Source organism: Neovison vison, chromosome 7 (genome assembly GCF_020171115.1).
Source record: "Neovison vison isolate M4711 chromosome 7, ASM_NN_V1, whole genome shotgun sequence".
In the NCBI taxonomy this organism is placed as follows: domain Eukaryota; kingdom Metazoa; phylum Chordata; class Mammalia; order Carnivora; family Mustelidae; genus Neogale; species Neogale vison.
The window spans coordinates 151,715,331-151,734,068 of NC_058097.1; the positions used below are offsets into that span (position 1 = coordinate 151,715,331).

General features: G+C 43.0%; 1 protein-coding gene and 1 pseudogene across 1 annotated transcript; both read right to left on the reverse strand.

The window, feature by feature from the left end:
* Positions 1-1,235: 1,235 nt before the first annotated feature.
* LOC122912646 lies at positions 1,236-2,352 on the reverse strand (annotated as a pseudogene).
* Positions 2,353-3,147: 795 nt separating this feature from the next.
* TRIM21 (tripartite motif containing 21) lies at positions 3,148-14,060 on the reverse strand. Its single transcript, XM_044258672.1, has 7 exons — positions 14,006-14,060; positions 11,813-12,268; positions 8,118-8,213; positions 6,831-7,061; positions 4,975-4,997; positions 4,212-4,312; positions 3,148-3,952 (listed from the first exon to the last, which is right to left on the reverse strand). Exons 2-7 carry the CDS (start codon positions 12,218-12,220, stop codon positions 3,405-3,407), a joined length of 1,407 nt encoding a protein of 468 aa, XP_044114607.1. The 5' UTR covers positions 12,221-12,268; positions 14,006-14,060; the 3' UTR covers positions 3,148-3,404.
* Between the last annotated feature and the right edge of the window lie 4,678 nt (positions 14,061-18,738).

An 18,738-nucleotide genomic window follows, 5' to 3' on the forward strand; every position in this document is an offset into this window, starting at 1 on the left:
TTGTTTCCTGACTTATTAATTTTAGCCATTCTGATTGGTGTGAAGTAGTATCTCACTGTGGTTTTGACTTGTATTTCCCTGATACGGGGTGATGTTGAGTACTTTTTCATGTGTCTGTCAGCCATTTGGATGTCTACTTTGTAGAAATATCTGTTCATGTCCTCTGTCCATTTCGTGATTATTTGTTCTTTGGGTATTGAGTTTGATAAGCTCTTTATAGATTTTGGATACTAGCCCTTTATCTGATATGTTGTTTGTGAATATCTTCTCCTATTCTGTCAGTTGTCTTTTGGTTTTGTTAACTGTTTCCTTTGCTGTGCAAAAGCTTTTGATCTTGATGAAGTCCCAATAGTTCATTTTCGCCCTTGCTTCCCTTGCCTTTGGCAATGTTCCTAGGAAGAAGTTGCTGCAGCTGAGGTCAAAGAAAGAGGTTGCTGTCTGTGTTCTCCTCAAGGATTTGGGTGGATTCCTTTCTCACATTGAGGTAGTTTATCCATTTTGGGTATACTTTTTTGTGTGGTGTAAGTAAATCATCCAGTTTCATTCTTCTGGATGTGGCTGTCCAACTTTGCCCACACCATTTGTTGAAGAGAATGTCTTTTTTCCACTGGACATTCTTCCCTGCTTTGCCAAAGTTTAGTTGACCATAGAATTGAGGATCCATTTCTGGGCTCTCTATTCTGTTCCATTGACCTACGTTTCTGTTTTGTGCCAGTACCATACTGTCTTGATGATGACAGCTTTGTAATAGAGATTTGTGGCTGTTTTTGTTGTTCTTTTCTCATCCTTCTCTCCCTATTATGGTTTGCTGAACTTCTTTAGTGATATACTTGGATTCTTTTTTTTTTTTTGCATGCTTATTACTGGTTTTTGATTTGTGGTTATATATACTAAATTTGTATATAACACCCACATATAGCAGTCTATATTAAGTTGATCACTTAAGATTGAACCCATATTTAACTCTTCTCTCCCCATGTTTTAGGTATATATTGTCATAGTTTACATCTTTTTGTGACTCTTTTGACTGATTTTTACAGATATACTCATTCGTACTTCTTTTATGCTTCTGACTTTTTTTAAAAAAATATTATATGGCCATTTAAAATCTTTAATCAAATTTCATCAAAGATTACCAGCCATATTACATGCCATGCTTAGCTTTCTATAAACAACTTTGCTTTCTGTGTATAAATCAGTGTTAATGAAATAAAAAATAAAACTGTATCCTAGGCAAAGAACTTTATTAACCTTGTTTCAAACTTTATTCACAGGCTTCTTCAGCTTAATTAGTTGCAAAGAATGCATTGTGTATAAGCAAAAACTGAAAAGAGCTGCAGTGTCCAAGGGGTTTGGGCTTAAAAATATCTGAGATCTAGATTTTATCAGATCCATCAGCAAAATCTTAAAAAGCAGTCAGAATATAAAATAGCAGCTCCCAGTAACTTCTTCAAGTTTTATCTTTTTCAGAAGTTGACTCAATTCAGTTTGCTTCATTCTTGGAAGCTTTGTCAAAATTCCCCACAAGATCTGGAACTTCATCATCATCATCTGCTCCAGTAGCAAGTGGTGCTTTTCCATGCAGAGACTATTTGAGCAGAGCTTCAGCCAGTCTTAAACTAGTCAACCTGTCTGCACCAAGTTGGTTTAAGATACTGGGTAGCATTTCTGTCAGCTGCTTTGTCTCAGCATGGCCTGTGTTCATGCCAGCGATGCCTGAACTTTGGGATTGTTAAAGTGGATCACTGTTCCTTGGTTTGTGAACATATTCACTTTTTCAATACGAGAGATATTGTTTACCCCTAACTTCTTTAAGGAGAACTGAAGTATTTTTTTTATCATCTGCTGTAGCCGTTCTATGAACCACCTTCTTCTTTCGGCGAGCAGTTCCTTTCCCACCAATGCGCACTTGTGCTTGCAGTTTGGTGAGTTTCTCCTGGTTCATAAGTTTCTTTCATCTTGTTCGAGCAGAAGTGGGACCACACAGGGGACTAGGGTGCTGAGAGGGGTCTCGGGCGGACCAGCTGAGATTAGGTGCACACACGTGGGGATGCAAGATGGCAGCTAGAGCATGCTTCCTACTTTTACTTGTCTTTTCTTTCCACTCAGAGTCCCCTTTAACATTTCTTGTAGGACTGGTTTAGTGCTCATGAACTCCTTTAGCTTTTGTTTGTCTGCTAATCTCTTTACCTCATCCAGTCTGAATGATAGCCTTGCTGGATAGAATAGTCTTGGCTGCATTTTTTTTTTTTTTTCACCTTTCAGCACTTTGACTCTATCATATCACTCCCTTCTGGCCTACAAAGTTTCTGCTGAAAAGTTTGCTGAGAGGCTTATGGGGTTCCCTTGTATATAACTATCTTTTATCATGGTGCTTTTAAAACTCTCTCATCACCAAAGAAGCAGAAACTAGTAGGAGATAAATATGATGAGATTTATTGCAAGGAATTCACTTATGCAATTGTGGGGGTAGACAAGGCAGGTCCTAAATCCACAAGACAGGGCATCAGAAACAGCAGGCTATAACTTTGGCAGGAGCTAAAGCTGCTAGGTGTAAATGGATCATCTTCAGTAAAGCTTTGCTTTTCAGGTATTTTACTTAATGGTCCGTACAAGTTGGGCAGGCCTAATAAAATCTCCTTAAAGTCACATGATTATGGACTTTAATAACATTTACAAAATGCCTTCACAGCAACATTTAGATTAATGATTAAAGAACTGGGGGCTTATGGCCTAGCCAATTTGACATACCAAAAATCTATCCCACCTTCCATTTAGATTGATACACTTTTTGACCAACTCCATTAAGAAGACGTGGTTGGAAGTGCATGGTAGGGATAGGGGAGCACAGGAGCTGGATATGTGATGTGGTAATGTAATGCATGCATCATTCAGCCTTTATTTTCAAAGGATGATTGTTTTTCTATAGGTGGTGTGGAGCCATTTATGATCTTATGTGTGTATGTTACAACAGTAATCCTATATGTATACAAGAACAAGTATCAAATGGGATATGTCAAGGCCCAATGCATTTAGGAAGCCCTTTTGCAAACCATGCAAGGTGTATAAGAGATCTGACCAAAGGGCTAGAGCTAGAGAGGAGAAAACAAGACTTGGGTAACATAAGATAGCAGAAACAAATTTTGGTTGATTGAGGTGGTTTGAGCCAAATAGAAGTAGTTTATTTCATGGAAGGAATCATAAAGCAATCTAGTGTTAGGAATGCTGATGTAGATTTTCAGTGAACTCCCCTGCCAAAGTCGGCTTGCTGGTATCCTGACCCTCTGCAGAGACAAAGTGGTTCAGAGTTCCTGGGGAAAAGAGGAAGGTCAGTGGCTGAGAAGGGCACCAACAGGAGAGGTATTGGTGTCCAGAGAATGCCACAACAGGTCAGTGGATCCCTATCACCCCATCTCCAGAGGACAGAGGACAAGAGGAGCTGCATTTCTTCCTCCATCATTAAAACCAGTACTGAAGAAGGGCCGTAGAGGTCCAGTGAAGGCACATTCAGAGAAGGTATAGATGAGGGAGCCGTGGTCAGTGATGTTATAGAAGGAGACAATGCGGGCCTCATAGTCCAGGAAAATCCCAACTTGGCGTGGAGGGACCTGAAGGTGGAGGGGAGTCTGGATGCAGGTGCCAGCCTCATATTTTTGTTTGTTCCACAGCCAAATTGTCCAGAAGCCTGTCTCAGGGCTGAGCAAAAATTGCCCCTTCCTTTGCACAGAGTCTCTACAAACACCCAGGTCCCAGGCCTCCTTCCCTGTCACATCTACCTCCCAGTAAACCTGTCCAGAGTCAAAGCACTGGGCACCCAGGACCATGGGATAATGGTCAAATCTGTCCTCATTTTCAGGCACTTCCTGCCGTCTGTCTCCGAGCCTTACTTGTCTCCGATCCTCTGAAAGGATGAGCCACGAATTGGCTGTGTGCGGATCCAGAGTGATGTGTACTGCAGAGAGAGGACCACAGTCAGGCGGGGAGAGGGAGGGGAATCAGGAACCCTGGGCCTGTGGTGTGAGGTAAGGATGAGAGGTGAGCACGGCCTCACTGCGGTAGGAAATACCCCCCAGCCTGACTTTAGAAGGAACCACCTATCTGTCCCTGCCTCACCTACCCTGACTGGCTATCTCTCCCTGACCCTGGGACCCATTCTGCACCCTTAACACACCCTGTGTTCCCCAGTCCCACTTTCCTGGTGCTTGCCTCACCTCCACATGTCCTCAGCATCCTCTTCAACCCTGGCACAAGGCACACATTCCTCAGGTCTGGGGAGGTGATGTCCAGCTCCTTCAGGTTCCAAGACTCACTCCTGGGCAAACAGTTATAGACTCTGTTTCCAACTCTTGCCTCACCCTCCTGAACCCTGATACTATAACCTCACTTGTGGATAACACTTTGGTGCAAATTTACAAACACCTGTATTAGGACCCCTGAGGGTGGAAGGCAAAAAGTGGTAGAACTTAGTTCCTAACTAGGTGTTCCTGATTACATGGGCTCCTGAAGCTACTGCATAGTCTCTATCTCCTTTTCAAGCCTGAGGTCAGCAGGCAAGCACATTCTGTTTCATTTTACAGGCGAGGTATCTGCTACAGATGGAATTACTTCCATAAGGAAGATTCCATGTTGCTGGTCTCCCTACCTGGCTCTTTCTGGGAGATGTGTAACCAACTAGATTCTTTTTAAAGAAAGAGTTCTAGGAGGCTGTGGACTTAGAACTTCACAGAATTTCCCAGTTTGTTGGGGCTTCACTTTGTAAAGCTCTTATAGTCCAATTACTTTGGGCAGCTCACTGAGATGTCCATTAATTAGCATCAGACCAGAAAATATTTTATGGAAGACTGGATCTTTAAGAATAGGGAGGAGAATGGGGAAAACATCAGTGCATGTTTTTCTAACTTGAAAACCTTTCCCACAGGTATATATGTATGCTTCCTTCCACCCCCTCCTCTTATAAAGAAAACCTCCTCTTACCTTCCCAGGACATTTTTCACCTCCTGAGGAGAAAAGAGATAAGAGTATGAATTCTGGATCACTGGTTTATCATGGAGACCTCAAGACCTCAGTTCTGTGGGTGAGGTGATGCCCTTCCCCGCAGAGGCCCATGGGACATTGCTCTACCCTGTTCCTCTGGGCCAATACCTGAAATATTTCCCACCAGCCTGGAGGAGAAAGGGTGTGGATATTTGTGGGGTAACCAGCATGGGTGTGACCTCTAGCGAGGGGAAGAATGACCAGTTTAAGGACTGTGATTCGGAAGATAAATGAGAATGCCCAGACTTGTGGGTAGAGGAGTGGGAGGAAAGTGGAAAGGAACAAGTAGCCCAGCTTGGCCAAAGCCCAGAGGCAGTCACAGGGTGAGAATGGCCAAGTCAGGGTGCACAGAAACTGCTCCATCTCATTTGCAGGCTTGTGTTGTTTGGGAAGGAAGGGCTTTTATGCTGGAGTTAATGCTACTTTCTCACGTATGTGAAATTGCATCACTTGAGAACATGCTGTTTCAGGCCTTGGGAGCCCTTCACTAGGAACTGACACCCTCCTAGGCCCAGTCAAAAGTGTGTTTAGAAAGCATGGTTCAGTGGTGGGAAGAAGCAAGCTTTAGAGTGGAAGAGGGTCTGCCAAATCAGGCCAATCCAGTCAGCCTTTTTGCACAAACAAAAACAAAGAATGGCTTCATGACCACATCTGACAGACACCTTGAAAAAGTTTGGGAAGAGGGAAACTGTAGGACATCAGAGCAGAGGGGACTTTTTAGACTCTGGTCTCCCATAACAAGGTAAACATATAGGGGATGAGAGAACATACAGGGATGAGGTTTGTTTTTTTTTTTTTTTTTTTAAACAGTTATATGCTTATTTTAATTTTAGCTATGGCTCTTACTATTTGGGCTAAAGTGGTTAAGTTATTTAGCTGTTTAGTTATTTAGTTATTTAGTCTCTGAGTTTCTCAACCTCTCCGCTCTTCTGTTTTCTCATCTATGAAATGGGGATAACAGAACCCACCTCACTGCATTGTTGTGACAGAATGAATACACTGAGGTGTGTCCTATGTGCTATTTAAGAAATGGCCGTTGTAGACATGAAAACAACAACAAAAAAATCAGTAACATATCAACACATAATTTTGTGACTACTATTGCTTAGGACAAATTTCCTTTTATGCTGAATTTCTTCCAATGAAAGAGTGAGACCATGTTAAGAAAACCCAATGCTAACAGGATTTGGGTAGTTCATAGAAATGGCAGGAAGTATGAAGATGATACATCGTGACTAAAATCTGGGGAATCTTCGTTATTCAGTCCACTCCCTCCCTCTTGTTTCACAAGTGGAGAAAGTAGGTCTTGGAAAAGAAGAGCACTTGCCCTAGAATTATGGAGAGAACCGATGGCAGGGCTGGGGCTGGGCTACTGTCTCTTAATTTCTAGTGCCATGTTCTCCGTTACGTCTAAGAACTTTCCCATGGCCAAACCATCATGAAGAAGCTTTTGTGGTTTCTCTCATTTAATCCTCACAAAAATCCTTTGAGATATGTAATATTATAATGTCCACTTAACATAGGAGAAACCTGACACTCTGAAAGGTTAAGGAACTTTCTCAGGATCGCGAACCTGGTATGTGTCAAAGCAGCTCTAATGGGGATGCCTGCTTTTTTAAATTGCTGCAAGGAAAATTCCCTCCTAAGTTGGACCTTTCCATGGCTTGAAAGCAGACCACTCATGGGTCTGAATTCTGGTTAGTCCAGACACCGAGTTTCATTTACTGATGCCAGAGCTCTCTGAGGCTACCCATTTTTCAGTTCATCCTTGAGCCTCAGGGAGAAGGCCGGCTCACCTGCAGCAGCTCGACAGCTGAACCCCTGCTCCTCCTCTCCAGCTCCATCACCAGCTCCTGCAGGGCTTGGCTCTTCTGGGCCAGCATGGCCTCCACCTCCCCCAGGATTCTCAGTTGGTTCCTCTCCTCCATGTCTAGCCTCTGCAGTTGCCGCTGCTCCTCTGTAGCCAGGAAGTTTTTCTGCTGCACAAACTCTGCATGAATTCTCAGTTTGTGTGTTTCAACCTGATTCTTTAGTGTTAGTGGGAAGAAAGAGAAGATTCAGGAATGAAGATGCTTATATCTATTTCTATTCCCTGTAGACTCATCACTCTGGGTCTGAGAACATACATATGTACACACTATTTTGCTGGGGAAGTACAAGGGTGAGGCTTCTGGGCTAAGAAAGAGATGGGATTATGGGACGGGGGCACACTGTAGCAGCCCTACAACCACAGCTGCATGGGCCCATGGTATCAGACTTTCTACAGCCTCTTTCAAAACCCAGTCAGTACCCAACTGTGCTGCTCTGTCTTCATATCTCCATGAGTTCCTGAGACTGTAACACCTGTCCCCACCACCAACAACCTCCCTTGCAACACTGTCCTCAGTCCTGAGGAAAGAGAGTCCTTGGGATAATCTTTGTCATCTCCTATTAGTGACTGAAGGTCACCTGATGACACAGGATGACTCCTTTTGTCATCACAGCTTGACTTACCCTTCTCCAATCCCAAATGTTCCCTTTCTGGGCTCTATTGGCCATGAGTTCCCTCCATTCCTCTAATCCCTGCCCCCTGTCGGCCCCCCCACCCCACTTACAGAGGCATAACAAGCTTTAGTTCTCCATTCTACTTTGGACCAGTGATCTGGACAAGGTCAAGCACCTACCCAGTCACACTGGTTTTTCTATGTTTTGCCTTGGTCATTCCTGTAAGTCTGTTACTCACAGCCTTTGTCATTTCCTGACAGGTGTAGTCATTGGTGATCTCTATATTTCTATTGGGGAACCTCTGTCCCAGACACCAAGGGCAGGCATGCTATCATGTTTTAAGACTAGGCTCAAGGATTGGGAATTTAAGGTATGGCTTGTTCCTCTTGGCACCTTCTCCTAAGACTCTTGATTTTTCTGATCGGGAACGCTCTCCTTTTTATTCTCTATCGGAAGATCTAGAGGGCAGCTGATTCTTCGAGAGTGAGATATACTATCACTCCACACATATGGGCATAGCCATGGTTAGAGCTTGAGACCAGGACCCTGGACTCTGCCCTGGCTTCTGATCAGAGATTCCCTTTGGATGTGACACTTGCCTTCCAGGCTGTTCTCTTTGTTGCAATATTCACTTCCATCTCTTCGGCCAACTCCTGTCCTTTTCTCAGTTTCCCTAATGCCACTTGAAGCTTCTTCTGCAGAGAAAGATAGGTTAGCACCCAATTAGACCAAGAAGTGGGGTGGAGTGGCATGAAGATGACCATGCTGGTACTTTGAAAAACCTGAGTGCAGAGAAAGAGGGAAAACTACAGTCTGAGAGGGATAGGAATTCTGTGGATAAGAAGACTTTGGGAAAAGTCTGTTTCTTAAAAAAATGCATCCAAGAAGATAGCAGAGGAATAGGAGAACCTATTTCAGCTGGTCCCCTGAACTGAGCTAGTTATCTATCAGAGCACCCTGAACACCTGTGAAATAAGCCTGAGTTGTAAGATTATACACTTCTGGATCTCTACAGGGGCAGAGGATCAGCAGCGGAGTAGTACAAAGTTGTTGAGGGTGCACAGACTGGTATCAGAGGATAAACAGAAGGGGAAGGGAGCCACCAGAAGATAGAGCTACCCCACGACCCAGCAGTTGCACTACTGGTTATTTACCCTAAAGATACAAATGTAGTGATCCAAAGGGGCACATGCACCCAAATGTTTATAGCAGTAATGTCCACAATAGCCAAACTATGGAAAGAGCCTAGATGTCTATCAACAGATGAATGGATAAAGAAGATGTGATACACACACACACACACACACACACACACACAATGGAATACTTCAAAAACCTTAAAAATTTGCCATTCGCAATGATGTGGAAGGAGGGTATTATGCTAAGTGAAATAAGTCAATCAGAGAAAGATAATTATCATATCTCTCTTATATGAAGAATTTGAGGGGCAGGGCAGGGGGTCGTGGGGTATAGGGAGGGAAAAAAATGAAACAGGATGGGATTGGGAGGGAGACAAACCATAAAAGACTCTTAGTCTCAGAAAACAAACTGAGGGTTGCTGGTGGGGGGTGGGATAAGGTGGCTGGGTTATGGGCATTGGGGAGGGTATGTGCTATGATGAGTGCTGTGGAATATATAAGCCTGATAATTCAGAGACCCATACCCCTGGAGCAATAATACATTATATGTTAATAAAAAGATTAAAAAATCAAAAAATCTCAAAACAAAACAAAATAAAACAAAACCTCCCAAAAAACTAGAGTCCGGGACCTGATGGATTCTCTGGGGAATTCCACCAAACATTCAAAGAAGAAATAATGCCTATTCTCCTGAAGCTGTTTCAAGAAATAGAAAGAGAAGGAAAACTCCCAGATTCTTTCTATGAAGCCACTATTACCTTGATCCCCAAACCAGGCAAAGACACTATCAAAAAGAGTTTCAGACCAATACCCCTGATGAATGTGGATGCCAAGATTCTCAACAAGATCTACCTAATTGGCAAAGAAGTCAAACTCTCTGTCTTTGCAGATGACAGGATACTTTATGTGGAGAACCCAAAAGACTCCACCCCCAAACTACTAGAACTCATACGGCAATTCAGTAATGTGGCAGGATAGAAGATCAATGCTCAGAAATCAGTTTCTTATACACTAACAGTGAAGCTGGAGAAAGGGAAATAGAGAAGGGATTACATTTACAATAGCACAGAAAAACACAAGATACCTTGGAATAAACCTAACCAAAGAGGTAAAGGATCTCTACTTGAAAAATATAGAATACTCATGGAAGACTGAAGAAGATACAAAAAGATGGAAAAACATTCCATGCTCATGGATAGAAAGAATAAACAATGTTAAAATTTCTATACTTCCCAGAGAAATCTATACTTTCAACGCCATCCTGGTCAAAATACCATCAGTATTTTCCAAAGTGCTAGAACAACCCACCCTAAAATTTGTATGGAACCAGAAAAGACCCCGAAATGCCAAGGAAATGTTGAAAGAGAAAAACAAAGCTGGGGCATCACAATGCCTGATTTCAAGCTTTATTACAAAGCTGATCACTAAGTCAGCATGGTGTTGGCACAAAAACAGACACATAGACCAATGGAACAGAGTAGAGAGCCCAGATATGGACTCTGAACTCTCCGGTCAACTAATCTGCGACAAATCAGGAAAAAATAGCCGGTGGAAAAAAGTCTATTCAATAAATGGTGCCGGGAAAATTGACAGCTATATATAGAAGAATAAACTGGACCATTCTCTAAAACCATACAGAAAGATAAACTCAAAATGGATGAAAGATCTCAATGTGAGACAGGAATCCATCAAAATCCTAGAGGAGAACATAGGCAGTAACTTCTTTGACATTGGCCACAGCAGCATCTTTCAGGACACGTCTCCAAAAGCAAAGGGAAAAAAGTGAAAATGAACTTTTGGGACTTCATCAAGATAAAAAGCTTCTGTACAGCAAATGAAAGAGTCAACAAAACAGAGGCAACCCATGAAAGGGGAGAAGATATTTGCAAATGACACTATAGACCAAGGGCTCATATCCAAGTTTTATAAAGAACTTCTCCAACTCAACACCCTAAAAAACAGATAATCAACTCAAAAAGTGGGCAGAAGACATGAACAGACACTTCTCTAATGAGGATATACAAATGGCTAACAAACACATGAAAAAGTGTTCATTATCATTAGCCATCAGGGAAAGTCAAATCAAAACCACATTGAGATACCACCTTATGCCAGTTAGAATGGCAAAAATTAACAAGGCAAGAAACAACAAATGTTGGAGAGGATGTGGAGAAAGGGGAACCCTCTTACACTGTTGGTGGGAATGCAAGTTGGTACAGCTGCTTTGGAAAACAGTGTGGATGTTTCTCAAAAAATTAAAAATATGAGCTACCCTATGACCCGGCAATTGCACTACTGGGTATTTACCCCAATGATACAGATGTAGTGAAAGGAAGGGCCATATGCATCCCAATGTTCATAGCAACAATATTCACAATAGCCAAACAGTGGAAAGAACCGAGATGACCTTCTACAGTCGAAGATGTGGTCCATATACATAATGAAATATTACCCATCAGAAAGGGTAGTTGAATACCCAACTTTTGCATCAATATGAATGGGACTGGAGAGGATTACGCTAAGTGAAATAAGTCAAGCAGAGAAACTCAATTATATGGTTTCATTTACTTGTGGAGCATAAGGAATAGTATGGAGGTCATTAGGAAAAGGAAGGGAAAAGTGAAGGGGGGAATTGGAGGAGGAGAAGATGAACCATGAGACTGTGGACTCCAAGAAACCAACTGAGGGTTTTAGAGGGGAGGGAGGTGAGGGGATGGGTTGGCCTGGTGATGGGTATGTATTGCATGGAGGATTGCATGTTATATGCAAACAATGAATCTTGGAACACTACATCAAAAACTAATGATGTACTGTATGGGGACTAACATAACATAATAAAAAAAAATGAAACCAAACTGTTGTTGGGCTGCAGGGGTGGGGCACTACTCATTCCTAATTAACAGGAGGCCACAGGAAATGTGATTCTTGCAGCATTTTCCCCATGTATATTCACTGCTCCTAGGGAATGAGAAAGTTGTGCTGAGCTTGCAGTTCTCTGCTTACATTAGATACGGAAGGTGGGAGACCCCCTATCTTTCCCCAACCCCTCCACTTCCACTTCCACAGGCGATGCTGCCTGCCCACCACTGGGGAACAAAGAACTCCAGGGACCCATATTCCTTTTACCTGCTCATGCCTCTATGCTAGGGCCTCACCTGGTATTCCTGAGCAGCATCTTCAATAGGAACCATGTGGTGGTTACGGTGTCTCTGGGACTGGGAACACACCCAGCAAAGGGTCTTCCCATCTTCCTCACAAAACAGGTGCAGTTTCTCTCCATGCACCTTACATCGGTCCCCCTGTGTGTCCTCCTTGGCACTCTGGGCCATTTGTTTGAGGTTGTCCACCATGTTAGCCAGTGGCCAGTTGGGTCGGAGGTTTTGGAGCAAGAAGTTGTGCTTACACACAGGACAGACACCGCCCCCATCTTTCCCGACTTCAGAGATGCATTCATGGCAGAAGTTGTGGCCACAGTCAATGCTCATAGGCTCCACCATGGGATCCAGGCAGATAGGGCATGTAACCTCCTCCCACATCATTGCCAAGGGCGCTACTGAGGCCATAGGGCTAATGTTCTTAGAAAGCAGCAATGCAGAGATCCTGGGGGTAGCCTGGTGGGGAGAGAAGAAAAGGAAATGAGAAGATCATAAGCATTGTGTGAGAAAAAACAGTCCAAAGGAAAACATGAGAACGAGTTTAGTGGAAGGGGTAAGAATAAGACCAGAACAGTAATTTAAATAATAAGAACCTCTCTAGTCTCATCCACTTAATCTAGTCAGATAGAAGGGAAAACTGAGTCCCCTCAGAGACTGTGAATGTTATTGAGAACTTCAGAGATAAAGCTGTTTACAACTTTTTTCTCCTCATGGCCATCCTTGCTTCATTGTGCCTGCCCAGGTTTTTCCTATCCATTCCCTCCCCTCCCTGGTCACCAGTCCTCTGCTCAGTAGCTCATCATCATGATAGGGGCCGTTCACTACGCACACTCCCTATGCCAGAGAAGGTGCTGTGTGCTCTGCAAACATCACTAATATGCATGATAATGGCAATCACATATCTGTGATTATGTACATAATATATTTATTATATATGTCTATCTGTATGTATCTATACCTGTAGGTATGCATGTGTGGATATGTTTGTGTTTCTACACACACACAAACTTGTAGACCAGTGCGCTTCCTTGGGGGAACCTGGTAGCTGTCTCCATTGCCTCTGGGGCATGAACTCTTTTTTTTTTTTATTTATTTTTTATTTTCAGCATAACAGTATTCATTATTTTTGCACCACACCCAGTGCTCCATGCAATCCATGCCCTCTATAATACCCACCACCTGATACCCCGACCTCCCACCCCTTGCCCCTTCAAAACCCTCAGATTGTTTTTCAGAGTCCATAGTCTCTCATGGTTCCCCTCCCCTTCCAATTTCCCTCAACTCCATTCTCTCTATCTCCCCATGTCCTCCATGCTATTTGTTATGCTCCACAAATAAGTGAAACCATATGATAATTAACTCTCTCTGCTTGACTTATTTCACTTAGCATAATCTCTTCCAGTCCCGTCCATGTTGCTACAAAAGTTGGGTATTCATCCTTTCTGATGGAGGCATAATACTCCATAGTGTATATGCACCACATCTTCCTTATTCATTCGTCCGTTGAAGGGCATCTTGGTTCTTTCCATAGTTTGGCTACCGTGGCCATTGCTGCTATAAACATTGGGGTACAGATGGCCCTTCTTTTCACTCCATCTGTATCTTTGGGGTAAATACCCAGGAGCGCAATGGCAGGGTCATAGGGAAGTTCTATTTTTAATTTCTTGAGGAATCTCCACACTGTTCTCCAAAGAGGCTGCACCAACTTGCATTCCCACCAACAGTGTAAGAGGGTTCCCCTTTCTCCACATCCCCTCAAACACATGTTGTTTCCTGTCTTGCTAATTTTGGCCATTCTAGCTGGTGTAAGGTGGTATCTCAATGTAGTTTTAAGTTTCTAACACCGGAAACCATCCTGCCCCTCTCACCCTCAAAGGGTTAACTGTCGACAGGGGTCCCTGGGCCACGCTCCAGGCTAGGTTGCTGCCCCATTCTCCTGCTCAAGGTGGTCAGGCCCCAGTAGGAAGGCAGCCCTCACCCCCTCCTCCTTCCCGGTGGCCTGGAAGTCACTTTCCGAGCCAGGCGCCCTCAGGCAGGGGCTGGGGTGTGGCCCCGACTGGGGCTCAGGGTGCTGCACCATTGGGACTGCAGGCTCTAAGGGGTGAGCAGGGATGGAAGGGGCCCGTCGGATCTGGGGCAGGGGAAAGAGGTCCCCCTGTCTCTGGGCCACTAGGGTCGGGGCAAGTCACTTACCTTTTCAGGGTACTCACCAGCTGGCGGCAAGTTGCCTATTTCACTTTCGATTTCCCGTCAGAGGCGCGTCTGTAAGGGAGGCGGGCGGAGGGGCGGAGAATGGGAGGAGAGCGTGACAAGCCAGCTGGGGCGGAGCTAGGGCGCAGCAGGTGGCGGAAGCCGAGGCTGGCTCTAGTGAGAGCTCCTTAACTCTTGGTCCTTGCTTCCCGCTCCCTCCCATGTCCTCAGTATCTAATAAGAAAAAATACCGCATCTAATATGGAGGAGTCATGCTGCCTCCTTTGACACTGTTCACCATCACTCCACACCAACGTGCTGTGCCGTGCCCACTTACGGGAGCTGCTCTTAGGGAGGTTTGGATGGCGACAACAGCGCTTGGGGGTCTCTCTTACAGGCCACCCTCAGCTTCCTACTTCCAGAAACAAGTCCATTTGAGGAAGGACTCGATATTCACTCATTCATTCATTCATTCATTTAAAGATTTTATTTATTTGACACAGAGAGAGAGTGTGTGTAAAGGCAGGAACACAAGCAGGGGGAGTGGGAGAAGGAGAAGCAGGCTTCCTCCCAAGCAGGAAGCCCAATGTGGGGCTTGATCTCAGGACCCCGGGATCATGACCTGAGCTGTGGGCAGATGCTTAACAACTGAGCCACCCAGGTGCCCAAAGATTTGATATTCTTTTAACATCAGGGGGTAAGGGATTTATACCACATGACCCCAAGGCAGGTGTCACACCAGTGACTGGTAAGAAGAAGGGAATTGACATTTACTGGGCACCAACTGTGTACTTGTCACTGAACTAGGGATTTTCTGAAGTTATTTTTTATTTTAAAAATTGTAGTAAACAAAACTTACCATTGTAACCGTTTTCAAGTATATAGTTCAGTGGCATTAAATACATTCACTTCATTATGTGACCAAAAGTACCATCCACAGAACTTTTTTCATCTTGCCAACTGAAACTGTTACCTGTTCAACAATAATTCCCCCATTATACCCTCCCCTCAGCCCCTGGCTGCTACCATTCAATTTTCAGTCTCTACAAATTTGACTCCTTTAGGTGCCCCAATGTAAGTGGAATCATATAGTATTTGTTCTTTTGTGACTGACTTATTTCACTTAACAAAAGGTCCTCAAGTTTCCTCCATGTTGTAGCATGTGGCAGGATTTCCTTTCTTTTAAAGGCTGAATAATATCCCAATGTTTATAAATGCATTCTGTTTATCCATTCATCTGTGAATGGACACTTGGGTAGCTTCCATCTTTTGACTACTGTGAATACTGTTGCTATGGCAGGTTGTATGATTTAAGCCACATAACAATTTAGTGATTTAGGAATTCTTAAACTCACATCCCAGGAGAGGACATGGAGTCTGAATGGAGTAAAGTGACTTGCTTGAAGTGGCATAGTAAGTAGATGCATGAGATTAAAGGTCCAGGGAAGACCCTTATTTTAGTGACAGCCCAGAGATAACAGGCTGCCCCGTCAGCTCAAGCAGAGGCTGTAGGAGCAGCTGGGAGGGATGTGGTCATAAGCTGTAGAGGAGGAAGGGGAAAAAAGGAAGGGCGAGGAGACTAGAATGACTCTCAATTCCTTCCAACTCTCATATATATATATATATATATATGCACATACACACACATATATATATATACATATGTATATATATACATATATACAGAATAATTGAGAATTATTTTTATATATATATGTGTATATATACATATATATATATATATATATTGTCCCTGTATAACTGCTTAATGTTTTCTATAGATTTAGGGAACCTAAAAATGCTTCATGCCTTTTTGAAATTTCCAGTTCTGTTTTTAAGAGAATTTGTGTAGTGGAAGGTTATAAGGTGACATCTAACATCCAAGTTGCATCACTGTACTGATTCGATTCCTGGACCATAGTTCCAGAAAGCAAAGTGGAAAAAAAAAAATCAAAGGAAGAGACCCATGTATGAATTTGCAGACACTCAGAAAATGCTCTGCTTCACATCACTGCACTCACTCACTCCTATAGGCAGTGAGTAAGTCACTGTTGGGTGTGGTAGAAGAGAACACAGATCCCATGATAGGGCAGACATGGATTCAGGGCTAACCCTGCTATTTACCAGCCCTGTGCCACCTCTCTGAGTTTCCTTTTTTTAACCTATTAAGTAAGATATTAATAAATAACACAGGGTTGCTTTGGTAATATTCAATAATATGCTTCTAGACTGATGGATAGAACACAGGCATGCTCAGTATTGGTACTGGCTGTAAGACCAAAGCTGCTAGTCATTCCAACTTCCCCTCACTCACTGCCAGTACCTTTGTCCTCCAGTGTTATTTTCCTGGTGAGTCAACCAAATCATTCCTGAAGGATCAGTATCCTTAATGTTCTTGTCTTTAATGCACTGGCCGTTGCCATCAGGCAATCATAACTAGGAATCTCTCCAATGTATATTTTGGGTTTTAGGCATAGTCTTTCTTGGCCCATTACGTACCAGCCACTTGAATTCTTCTTGGTAATAAGGATAATTCACTACAGCCAGTATAGAAACCCCATCCTCTATTTATCAGTGGCTGAAGAAGCCCCAGAGCCAAGGGATAGTTGCAAATTCCAATTTATTAGAGCCAGCTTTGCTTACTCTGGTAGAAAGTCCTAGTCATTGTCATTGTGCCCCCCCCTTTTTTTTTTTACTAAACAGGCTGAGCACTATATTGGGGGATGGAAAGAAAGTATTCTATAAAGGAGCTATTAGTTTGGTGATAATAGGGGCCCCTTGATTCTCTGAAGTGTGTGTATATAGTAGATATTAAAAAAATGCCACCATGTATTTGTTGATTTTAATCACTTATCAGAGTTTATGGGACAACCTTCCTATGTCATACGTTGGGGTTTCCATACTGGTGTCATAGCTGTGCCTTTAGCAGGGCATCTCATAGTGTTATTGGGCCAACTTTTTCTGGCTGATGGTGTATGTTGTAAGACTAATGCATTCCATAGGGCAATCCTATTCTCAGAATTCTTTAATTGCAAAATCAGTTTCTCAGTTACAAGTGATGTTGGGATATCCTGATGGTTTAAGTCTAAAAATGGTAGTGCTGGAAGAAGCAGTGTAGGAGAGAAGATGAATCTGTCTTTGAAATATTACTACCTATTTTGTGAGGACAAATTGCTGTTGGTTCAATGCAACTAATGTGCCACTAGAAGACTGTCTAGGTTCTTCTAGAAATAGTGAAAATTCAGGCTTAGAGTTGGCCTTTTATTTATCTGTCCAGAGCAGCAGGGATGGAGGCTCTAACTGAGCACGGGCTTCCCCTCACTGAGGCTTCTTTGTTTACCTCTACTGATATGGACTCTTGCACAGAAGTCCATTGAATGGCAACACTGGATAGGTTTAATTATTACTAATTAAAACTGATGCATTTAGAGTCTAGGTACCTGGCACAGGGTATCTAGTTTAGTAATAAGGGTTTAAGCCCTGTTTGATTCCATATGCAATGATCTTAACAACAGTCCTGGCAAGGCTTTTTAATATTTATTTATTTGAGAGTGAGAGAGAGAGCACGCATGGGCAGGATAAGGGGCAGAGGGAGAAGCAGACTCTCCGCTGAGCAGAGAACCTGATGTGGGGCTCAATCCTAAGATCCTGGGACTATGACCTGAGCTGAAGGGAGATGCTTAACTGACGGAGACACCCAGGTACCACCCCCCGACCCCAGCAAGCCTTTTATTTCAACATATTTAAGACCAACTTTTCCCAGTCTCAACTCAAATAACATCTTCTTTATATAAAGACTTCTCTATTTCTCTCTTGTCTACTAAAGAGTCCATTTTAGTTTTTACACATACTTTACTTTCTTCTGGAGGCATAAATTAGGATAGGATTGGTGCCTGATTAATCTGTAGGTAAAGTGGAACCCCAATATTGTGAACCATTTCAAAGACTACTGGATAATGTAGACTTCAGAGCGAATAGAACAGTCTCTCAGGAGCAGATGGAATTGCTCTTAGGTTTCATCCATCTACCTCCATTTGCCATCTTCCCTCCCATTCCAGATTTGAGAGACAACCTAATATTAGCCATATTTATTAGCTTTAAGGCAAAGAATGCATCTCAGAATGCAGAGCTAGAAAAGCTAAAGAAACAATTTCATCAGAAAGATGCCCAAATGTCAACATAGTTAATTAAAAAAATAGTTAAGACTCTATTAAAAATCATGTCAACTTTTTAGATCCTGAAACATAAGAAACTGAAAAATTTCTAAGATTTCAATGAATGAGAAAAAGGGGTGTGTGGTAGGTATGGGAAAAGCTTATATTGGGGTACATCCCATGGAGGACCGATCTTGGTCTCCTAATTGGGAAAACCACTAAGAAAACCTCAGGAGATGCTGTTGGCCTCAAGCAGACAGAACCTTGAAATGTCCTGTTCTTGAATCTGCAGGACACACTAGGACTTGGAGTGGAATAAAGAGGAGTCAGGACATCCTGCAGGGTAGCCTGTTTCCTCTATATCGTCCCCCTTTCCATGCTAGAGAGAAAGGAAGAGGGGATGGTTGAAGTTAGTGAATTAAATGCTCTGGCATTCTAAAATTTGACATTCTAAAATGGCATTCTAAAATTTGACATTCTAAAATGGCCAATATTTTTCAAGACTCTCACGGTCACAAAAACCAAGTAAAAACTGAGAAACTATCACAGATTGGAAGAGACTAAGGAGACATGATGGTTAAT